Source organism: Amblyomma maculatum, chromosome 3 (genome assembly GCF_055883805.1).
Source record: "Amblyomma maculatum isolate TAMU_Amacu chromosome 3, ASM5588380v1, whole genome shotgun sequence".
NCBI classification, from domain to species: Eukaryota; Metazoa; Arthropoda; class Arachnida; order Ixodida; family Ixodidae; genus Amblyomma; species Amblyomma maculatum.
The window spans coordinates 209,727,226-209,738,370 of record NC_139346.1 but is presented as its reverse complement, the minus strand read 5'-3'; the positions used below and the strand labels follow the sequence as shown (position 1 = coordinate 209,738,370).

The following is an 11,145-nucleotide window of genomic DNA, read 5'->3' as shown; positions in this document are numbered from 1 at the left end:
TGCCGAATATGGAGCCTAGATGCACCAATTTCGGCCTCTTGTCCCACGCATCCATTCCTTGCATTCTTTGGACTGTTTTGAAAGCATATATCAGCAACTCATGCGTACACCGTCCTATACAGCTAACGTTGATGCCTTTCCTATAGTTGCAGAAATACAACCTGCCCACTTCCGCGAGACGACGTGATTATGTCTGACACATGATACAACGGCGGCAGAGTAGCGGCGGCAGGCGTCTGATTTTTTAACTCAGAGGACATCGGGTGGTCTCTCCCGCACATGGCATGCGGTGGCTCCGTTATGTGATTAAAGCTCTTCTCAAATTTTTTCGTTGTTTTTTTTTTGTTTGTTTTTTTCTCTGTCTTTTTTTTTTGCGGAGCCTCCTAACTTGATTTCTACGGTAAGAATTTGTTTTTGTTGGCCTGTATACGGAAACGTAATTCTTGATCTGATGCAATTTCACTGTGTCCAACACATTAAGACCAAGCAATTAAATGTTAATTATAGAGCATTACTACATGCCTGTTGTAACATTATCTATGCCGACTTTTTTTCTTCCACTGGGCTCGAAAGAAGAACCATTTGATCACAGCATCTTTATTAAAACAGATGCTTTATTGTGACAACTACCTCAGTACTAGGTACCATTATTTTGGCGCTTTTTCGCCCGTGACTCCGCGTACTCCACCTTCGCTACTCTAGCGGCTAGATAAATTCTTCTCATGTTTTTATAATACCTGGCCAAATATTTGTGTTTGTCCCCCCCTTTTTTTTTTTTTTTCAGCTGCCCGAGTGATAATAAATGGCATTATTACCGTTGAAATCATCCCCCCCCCCCACACACACACATTATCCCGTGTAGTAGCGAAATCTATTGGACATGTTTATGTAGCTACACTCTTTGAATTGGAAATATGCATGAACGAGCAGTAAGTAGAATTGAGCAGGTAATAATTCTCAGTTAGGGCTTCAAACGCCTATTCTTAAGGTTGCTGCAACCGATGGACGTTTTGCTTCCTTCTGCAACGCACGTTCCTTGCAATCATTTGCGTACATAATTGAGCTGTGTGTATTTTTCTTCCTCACGCTTTTTTTTTTTTTCATTTTCAGTGTCTTTTTCCCTCTTTTCGTACATTAAGATGAATAACGAGAGCGGGTGTTTCTGCTGACAGGGCCGATGGTGTCAGCAAAGACTCGCTGACCACTGAACTTCCAGCCAGGCGGAGATGTGGGGGCAGCCAACCGCTGCGAATTAAGTTGGCTTTGCGGCGTGTGAAGCGCCGCGAGTGCGCGTCAGTTGTTCCTGTCTGTGCTTACCGTCAGGAAGCAGCTAGTACAGTTTCTATCCTATCACTCTCAGGCGGAGGGAGAGAGGCATTACAAGTCCTGTCGGCTTACGATGTGAGCATGCGGGGAAGCGTTCCCTCCGTCACCACAACTCCCCTTTCCCGGAGAGCCGCTGCCCAGACGATTGGCGAGAAGCTGCATCGTCTTCGTCGCGAGACAAGAGGCAACCCGAGGCGGTCGCGCACCCGGGGTCCGCCCGGAAAGAGCTCCGCCTCCGAACCCGCCTCCGCTGCCTCGGGTCCAAGATGGCGGCAGGGCCAGGGTCTGCCCCCCCCCCCCCCCCTTTTCCTCCTCCTCCTCATCTGCTCGATTGATCCGCGGCGCGCGCGCGCCAAACACAAAAGCTTGGCCCGGAAATGGAGCACATAAAAGCATCCGGCACCATCGGAAGCGGGGAGGTGCTGCACCGCAGTGGCCAACCAGCCTGGCTTGCTCCTTCGAAGCTCGCGATGGCGGCGATAAGGAAGACGCTGAGGCTGCAGCGGCCGGCGGAGCGCAGCGATTTTTTCGGCTTTGAGTTGAAGCAGCGCTTTCTAGCTCGACCACGGGCATCGCCGCCACTGGGGAAGACCCAATTGGCGGACGTCCCGTCCCTCAGGGAAGGGGGGTGGCGGAAAGAGAAAAGGTACTTCTTTCACCCTCTGAACGCCCGCTAAGTGCCAGCCGTCGTATTGCGAAACGCTTCTCCACTCACCTACCATCACCTACCATCCGCTCTCTCTCGCTGGCCATGGCGGAAACGCTGTCGTGGCGGCGAGGTCTATGCGCGTTTAGCCCTTCTTTTCAATGAATGTGAGAGGAAAGGAAACGAGACGTCGGCGTCAGAAAACAGTGAATAATAATTTAATACTACCGGATGAAGGCGCTGATTGCCCTTTTTCTAGAAACAAGTATGCAGCTTTTCAATGGGAATGGTTGAACCGGTAGGCGTGAAAAAAAAAAAAAATGCACGTTTGTGTTTGTGTGTGTGTATTTTTCTCCCGTGAGTGGATCGTTGTTTTCCATGACAGGAAACGACGGGCAACTGAAGATAACGACAGAATGAGGAAAGGCTATTTCCGTCTCGAAAATACGGCTCCCATTCACACCAGAATTTAGAAGCTTTAAACGGGCATAAGTGATGCAGAACGTAGCGTCAGTGCCTCAAGGCCTACAACATTTCACCGACACGACTACGTCTTTTCGTAGGCAACGTTATACTAGCTCAGTTCATTACAAAAAATGGCTGCCCAAAATTCGCTGGGACACCGTCACGCTGCTCTGCTACCTTTGTTTGTACATACTGACACAGCGGGACCTTTTCACTTCAAGAAATGCACTTTTTCTACTGCTAAAAGGTAGCCTAATGTTATTTATTCGTTAATAAAAGAACTGACAATGGTTGGCAAAGGTGGCACAGAACTGGCAAACAAAAATGTTTTAACACCACAGCGTTAGGGCATGGCTTTGGCAGTTGGTATAGTAGGAATCTGTGACTGGTATAGTAAAAACGCAATCACGTGACCTGGTGACAAGGCCAATTTAGCAAGAGCTGCCAACGCGGCTTCGTCCTTTCAGACTGAAAGATGAGATCAGAATCAGTCTTCCAGGACCTTTGCATTCTGACAGATAAACTCTAAATTTTTTAGACCTTTTTGAGTGCAAAAAGATAGCTCAAGTGTCCCCTGACTAACACCCTACGTGAAAAACGGCAAGGCAGAGGTAAGGGGCTTCCGTTTGGTTATACCCTGCGTTGTGTAAAATGGAATAGGGGCATATGAGAAAAAGCGAAAGAGAGAAATACGGTCTGAGAGCCAACAACCGCTGCAGCAGTGTTTTGGGAACTGTGAGTGTATATGCTGTCTCTATAGGCCACGTAGGCACGTCCTCATGGTTCGTTAAGCGGGGCTTCATATCTACATGTCTGTCGGATGGCCTTTCCCATATAACTCTATGCGAAAGAGTATGTGTGAGATATTAGAGAAACAAATCAATGGTTTAGTAATTAGGCGAGTCTCTTGTGCGCAGTGAGAAGAACCTTTATATTTTCAAACCCTGCCCCCGATAAAACTACTTGCGAGCGCAGTGTTGGTCCGTACGTTGCGTGTTTATTATTTTGGGTTCGTGTTCTTTCGTTGCTATTATGAATTTGCAAGGAGAGTTGGTAAATGGGAGCCATAAATGATATCCCCTCAAAAGCAGAGCTTAAATATCATATCTTTAGAGGGTCCGGTTGTCCTTATCTTATAGCTTTGTATAAAGGCGTCTAAACAACTTCATTCCTGTCATCTTTGATAGGTTTTGCCCGTACTATAACAACACTGCATTGTATGAGGAATGCCTTGTGCGAGCGCTCACAATGATTTTCAACCGTCTAGAGTTCTTTGGCGTGAATATGATGCACAGTACAGTACGTGAGCATGTTTTCCTTTCGCCTTAATCAGAAATCAAAAAAAAAAAAAAAGAACATGGGCGGCAAAGTTCGATCCGCCCTGAGAAGGGAACGTCATAGTCACTGAACTAACGACGGCTAAATTCAGCATTCATTGCCTGGTAAATCTAGTATTGAGTGAACATTCATTTGCACTTATCATCGTTCTATGTGTTCTCGAAAGTTTATATCTATAACTCATTCGTCATTTTTGTTTATAACTGCCTCGAACACTTTGGTCTAAAAACACCACTTCATCGAAACTCTCGAGAGCCACAGGGCGTCCCGTGATCCAAAAGTGGCAGTGCGAAGGGTTCAAGGTTCATCACCCTGGCTTCCTGCACCGCGACACATTAAGTCGGGGTGCCGGAAGCAATAATGTCTTAGCCAATATCGACAGCGTGCAAAACACATTGGGTTGATGACAGATCCGCCCCTTCCTTCATCCTCAGGCACGTGATTAAGCGAAATATGATGGTAAGCAAATCGCCGTGAAAAGTCTCAGCGTTTTCCTGCCGTGCTGCCGTGCTGAGTACATATCCAGTCAGTGCCCATGACACTAACTGCATCAAATTACCGCACAAACCAAGATATAATACATTTTCTTCTTTAAACAAAGAAGCAAGATAAAGTCGCCCCTCGTCCTATATAGCTGTCTTTAATGAAAACGCGAGACAGTCTGGCAACTTGTGGCATTCCCGCTCGCAAACGAACAGCTAAAGCCATATCGATATCGAAACAACCCAGACGTGATTCTTGCATTTTTTTCTCCAGACCCTGTCGTTTTCATCTTCCTGGGTACTGTTTCATTCGCCCTCATATGCCATCTCGTTTGACTTCGTTAGCCAATAAAAGCTCCGTGTAAAGGCAGTTTACAGCAGCTTTCAAGAAGGTCGTTATAGAGATCGCCGAGACGAAGAGCAACCTGAAAGCTCGGCGTAAGTTTGGCGCTTCAGAAAAAAAGCGTGCAATATTGACGCGGACAATAAGATAGACTGCTTGCGTGCAACCGAAATAAAATATCATTTCGTCGACATCGTGCAGATGCGCCCACAACTTGAGGACGCAGTTGTGGATTTCGTACTGGTATCTTCGTGCGCGCTCATTACTCGCGACTGTGCACACAATCTGCTGCAAAGCCCTCGAGCTCGCGTGTGGAGCCGAACTGCATCGAGTAGAGCTCAACGCACGAAGTCATGGGTGTGCCGTTTTATGACACGCAAGGGATTTTTCATCCACCGGTACCCATCGATATGGCAGAAGCTACCGGAGGATTTCGCTGATAACTTAGTCACCTTTCAGCGGTTTGTAATTCAGCTTCGAGAGGAGCCCGACTGCAACGCTGACGAGACACTAGTGTGGCTCGACATAGTTTCCTCTATCACAGGAAGCTAACGCGTCGTAAAAAGAGGTGAAGCTGCTGTCATGAGTGACTAGTCAGGAAGGAAGCACGAGTGCTTCACAGCGATGCTTGTGTGCTTCACTGTCATGCTTACGTGCACAACAGAAAGCCGCTGCCTTTCGTGCATTTCAAAAGGAAGACTTCGCCAAAGCAAACTTTCCTGTAAGGTCTTGTCCTGCGCGTTAGTGAAAAGTGCACATGGACGATCGAGACTAAAGCGGTTTCATGGATTAACGCAGTGTGCAACCGCAAACCCAGTCCACCACTGTGTAGTTGGAGCGTGCCGGTTATGGACGCATTTCGTGGTCACCTGACCAAAGCAGTGAAGCGTGCGCTCAGTGTAGCTTCGTAGTCATTCTTGTAATCACGTTCCCACTTCAGCCGCGTGATGTCGTACTCAACAAGCCTTTTGAGAATAGGGAGCGGCAGGAAGATAATGATCCAGAAACACCATGGTTCATAACGCATTCAAGAAATGCTGTGTAAGCAACCAGCTTAATGGAGCTGGCGAAGAAACACTGAGTGGGCGGAGAGCGACAAAGAGACGTCTTCCGGCGACGCTGCTGAAACTTAGGAGGTCGTTTGGTGTATTGACGCAGACGATATTGCAAATAAATAAATTTCATCAATTTTTTGTTGTTTTGTATTTCTCTAGTCTTCACTCCAAGTTAAGGGGTCGACATATATTCCCACTAGACCTATACACAGTTTATGCAGCGGTAATGTCGGAGGAAGGTAACACAGGAAGCTTTTATTATGGCCACATTTTCCCCCATCCGTCTTAGACGGTAACCAGAGAGGCCGAACTGTGAAATTAAAGATGACTAAGAAATAAATTAAGCTTACGAAAGCCAGACGTTATAGCTGAGCTAAAAGTGTCATCCTGAGTGCTTCGCTATGAGCAAAACGTCGATCAATCAAGCCCCTTTTCCCGTTAACACTGACATTCAAGAGCGTTGATTCTATCCTACCCGGTGGATCCTTCTAAATAAGCGGCACTATACACCTATACGCATGTAAAAGAAACAAACATGATGCGGAGGTTGTACTCAAGCAGCGAAGGAAAAGCCTCGCTGTAGTCATCACTATATATCTCAGCGGCTCGACACAGGTGAACAGTGGGGATCTGGTATGGAAAGGCGAACGGAAAGATCGATTATCTGATTCGGACTTCTTTTCAGCTTTATTTGGAACCGGAACTTTCTGTAACCTTTTTTGTGACCAAAGATGTTTATTCATCACGTATACAAAGAAGCGCAAAGCTCACTTAGCTCAGCAAAAAAAAAAAAAAAAGAAAAAAAAAACGCAGACAGAACAGCACAATGGTGCTCACGTACAATAAGGTGAATGATTTAGTCAAAAACACTTGTTACAGCACTGATGCAGGTGATATCAATAGACTCACTAAGAATCTTCACCTGTATTTTTCTTGGTGGCTCTAAAGAAACCAGTTGTAAATCCGCCTACCTTAAAAATAAGTAGACTGCAACACCTTTCCTCGGTAATTCAACAAATGTTTTAATTCTTTCTTAAGCGTGCTTCATTTTCGTTACTGTTCTTACTTTTTCTGATGAACACCTACAGCGCGAGGAGAGCTGCTAAATGTCTTCTCGGTGCACGAAATTGGGAACGAGAAAAACATTACAGTGTGGGTAGAGGACCCAAAAATTGGAGTGCATTTGTGGCACACTACATGTAGTACTCGTTCCTTACATTCGAAGTCCTTGTGGAAGGCCTCCTAATTTCCAGCTAATTTCCAGAGCCTTAAGGGTATATGTTCTTAGGCGTAGGGTTTTCAGTCCTCCATGAATCTTCACCCATAGTCGCTGCCTCCATCAAATTAAAGGCCACCGAAGGACTCCATGCACATCTCAAGAACAAAGAAGCCCATAGGAGCTTTCTCTGTCTATGCAATCAATATGCCAGGTCTACTTCCCTAATTTCGCCGTGGTAGACCGGCTAGTGATGCAACTCAGCAGCGAAAGAATGTGTAATGAAATAGCGTGGCCTTCTGGGGCCGATGAGGCTTTTAAAAGTCTCAAGGAAGCTTTATGTACGGCTGTTTCGTTGGCCGCACCTCGTCCAGAGACGCGTACATTCTTAACACTGATTCGTCGTGAGCAGCCGCTGCAGCTCGTTTGGATCGGTTAGCGGAGGATTGCTGGAAAATTCCCATAACATTCATGAGTCACTGGTTTAAAAAGAATTCGGTATGATTTGGGACTGATTAAATTTGAAACATGAGTTTTGACTACAACCCTCTCTCGCACCTTACGAGCGCCGTGCCGCAGGGGACGAAGTTGACGCACTGGGCTTTGGAGCTTCAACTCTACAACGTGACCATTCGACAATGAATGCTCCAAACTATATGTCACGGAGAGCTCTAGTTCATATCTCTTACCCCTATCTGCGGAGAGGGGGTGAGGGGGAGGTTGAATGGGGATGTTTTCCTATCTAGTCGCAACCACACTTCTTTTAAATGGTGGACTTGTTTCGAGCTGTGTGGGCAGTCCCCCCACTCGATTAGCCGTAAAAGGTCCGCAAAAGGCGACCTGGAAGTCTGTCCACTGAAACTGGTAAACTTGTCTAGAGCTGTAAGTGGGCAAGCCCCACGATCGAGCAGCCATTGAGAAGATCCGCGAAGCGGCCAGAAAATTTGCCTATTGCAAGTCTTTGCAAGTACTTCGTACATATTTCTTGAGCATAAAAAAGTTCGGAATCATTTTCTCAAGTTTCCCTAAATTCGGAAGTCTGAAGAAGACAACGGGAAAGAAGAACATATACCTTCAATACATCCATAGATCCTCCCTCGGATGGCTAGTAGTCTTTTTTTCCAATTTATTTCCAAGAATGCATGTCATTTGCCTTTAATCGCATGCTTAATTGCTCGTTATGAACACAGGGCAAATTTCAAAAACAATATTTTGCTACGTATGGAAAGCTTAGACCATTTGTATTTATATGCTCTAAAAGTATTTTACAATATTCGACGACTGCCTCACAATTGCATTTTAAATTTTACCTATGGATTTCTTTATTGGAAAAACCATAAGGCGAAATTTTCCTCCGCATCGGAAGCGTAAAGCCTTAAACCATTTCCATCGACATATACAGATCCCCAAAGCACATAGACCTCCAACTCAAGGGTCTCGCTCCGACCGCGCTCCATAAACATCAGGAGGCACTTGGGGCCCTGAGCTATGCGTGGTTGGCACGCCGAAAAAGGCTCGTTTTACTTTACCGCTCTCGTTGAGAAAGCTATGCCCACTATGAAAGGGCGCACAAAATTTCTGCCGCAAGCTGGCTGAAAAGCGGTCATCGATTGATACCCGTCACGTTTCCTACAACGCTTCCTCTTGCGTCTAAAAGGGCGCCGGGAGGGGTGTTTTCAAGCTACAGCCCCCGCTGAAAGAGGTCTGCCTGGTCGTTACGCTATCCTTCATGCCACCCACTCTCTTTCTCTTTTCCTCAGCCACCCGAAAGCACCCGTTCGAGGGAGGCCAGAACTCTACGTCCTAGAGGATCGCCCGAATAAGCTCGACCTTCTGTGACTGCTTCCCTCCCACACAGATTGCAGCAAGTATACTTCATCAGGCCTCTTCCGCGAGCTTCGAATAGGGCTGGGAACATGATGAGACACATTCCTTTCAAAAGAGAAGCGATTCCCCCCTACACATGCCTTCGCCATCAGCGCTAAGGGACGCTATTTACCCGTTTTGCCCAGACGATCGTCACGCCATGACCGTGTCACCTACATATATATTGCAAAAAGCAGGGGTCTCTAAGAAGCGAGCAGTGCACATAATCTATAGAAGTGTTAAAGGTGGGTGATTTGGCGGTGGGACAACGTTCACTAATCAGTTGCCTTAGGTGGCTGAGAAATAAGGTTGAGCAGTTCGGGCGAAGTCTTCTTCCAGTATTAATACAGGCGGTACTGTGTGCTGTACATGCTAAATCGTGTCTAGGTTGGTGAGGAAAAGCTGCCATTGTGCCTTGGAGGAGGGCGAAGAGGCTGTTTTCAATGAGAAAGCCTTTCTTGGCTGACGAGTGCAATGGACAAAGCGCGTCCGCACGAACTGTCAGTCATCAATGGCATCGGTAATCGATATAAGTTGAATAATAGAATATGTAAATAGTAGGAATATTTAATTAAGTCGGCGAGAAGAGTAAATAAGTGGCTAAATAATTAATTGAATGAAGTAATTAATTGCTTGATTTGACGAATTTAGAATTTGACCAAAACTGAGTATAATCTAACTCGAGTACGGCCAATTCAGTGGTGACCTCTAAATTGGGATTGTCCGCCCTTAAAATATGACCCCCTGAATCCCCAAAATTTGAAATTGTCGGAATTCGACAAAAATCGATGTCTAACCTAATTTGAGCAGGGCCAACTCAGTGATGACTAAGTGTGGGTGGGCCGTCCCGAAAAATTGGTCCCTTGATCGCCAAAATGTGGCTTAATCCAAATTCGACCCTTACAAATGTCAACTAAGCAGCGGTACTAACCAACGAAACGCAGAACTCATAACGAAACAAGGCACAGAGCTCGCAATGCTTTCGCATTTCTGCACGTAAGCAGACTAAAGTGCACCCCTGTAATATTTTCACTCGAGAGCTGGTTATTAACGCGATTTTTCTCAAACATACGCCGCACTTTAATTTCTCAGTTGACCCTTAACCACGTCGCAAGAGTATTTTTCGCCTCCACCGAAAAGCGGATGCCGCAACTGAGATTGACCCCACGTCTAAGTTTCAGAAGTCGTGCGCCCTAACAACTCAGCCATGGCGGCGGAAGAAAATGTCGGACGTGAAACTTCTTTCATATTCACCAAGTTCTCTTTCGCCGGTTTAGAACGCATTTAACTGATCTCCGTCGCTGGAAACTTCGACGTCAAGAAACACAAGTGAGTCGTCCACGTCGTACCGTTCACTCTCGAAACTAATTCAGGGCACTTGCATGTGATTATACGCATTCGCAAGCTTTTCTCTGACCACAGAAATGGCATCATCATATATGGCCAAAACCGGCAAAGAGGCAGAAGAGCAGTAGCTAAACGCTCTAGTATCCACCTCGTCAAACACGTGTAGCCTTAGCTGTGTATAGGTTTTTTTTTTTTTATAATCTGTGAATACGAACGAGCGCTGACGTTCGTAGCTTCTTTAAGATGGTCTTCGGCAATTTTTCGTGCTATTTTTTAGTATTTTATTTGCACATATACTTACGCACTAAAGGTCATTTCTTCTTTTTTTGGGCAAAATGGTTTATACGTATCTTATATAGTACCCCGGGCTGGGGTATACTTCATTCTCCTTCCTTTTCAGGGATGCCTCAACGTACCACCTAGTGAAACCGAACCAGCGGGTGTTCTGGCCGGAACGCGAGGTTACCGTTACTCACTTCGTGAGCCGACGAGTCAGTCCTGCAGCCGGCCGCCTTTGACCGTTCGCCACCGCCGCCGCCTCCGGGCCCCGCGGTGCCGCCTGCAGCCAAAGGAGAAGCAACCACACTGTAAGAAATGCGTGTAAAATTACAGGCTTTCTTTATACAAAATTAGAATAAAGAAAGCAGTAATCCTCTGATTTCAGTGAAAACCTTGGTTCAAAAGCAAACATTTCCAGGCGCATATGCCGCATGTTCACCGCAAACTGATTGTTACTTGAATAGCAGATCCGTGCTAAATTGCAAGCGAAATGGTATGACACCCACGAAGCGCTCTCCGTGGAATAGTAGCATAAAAACTTGGACACGAGAAGGGATAAATAGTGGCGCCACATTAAGGTGGTGCCTGTGAGTATATCTAGTGGGCCAAAAGTGAAAGAAGGAGTAGATCCCTACTGCAGCTGTATCTTAGGTGCATGCCGTCGTCCCCACTCGTTGATTCTTTGGCTAGAAACGGTTATTGCAAGGCCAACAGTATGGGTTTCATCGAGTGTTGTCAACGCCGACATACACATTTTCATCTAGTATCGCTAGCAAGACGTT

The 11,145-nt window shown here is 46.2% G+C and overlaps 1 protein-coding gene across 3 annotated transcripts in view; it reads right to left on the bottom strand.

Moving 5' to 3' along the window:
• Nucleotides 1-11,145, bottom strand: part of LOC146197593 (uncharacterized) — a 225,800-nt gene that overhangs the window by 156,551 nt on the left and 58,104 nt on the right. For 2 of the 3 annotated variants that reach the window (XM_084599505.1, XM_084599504.1), the window contains exon 2: nt 10,561-10,643. In XM_084599505.1, the coding sequence (XP_084455631.1) occupies nt 10,561-10,643 (83 nt within the window). Of the gene's footprint in view, nt 1-10,560; nt 10,644-11,145 lie in introns of those variants that run through there. The other variant, XM_084599506.1, reaches the window with a different exon arrangement.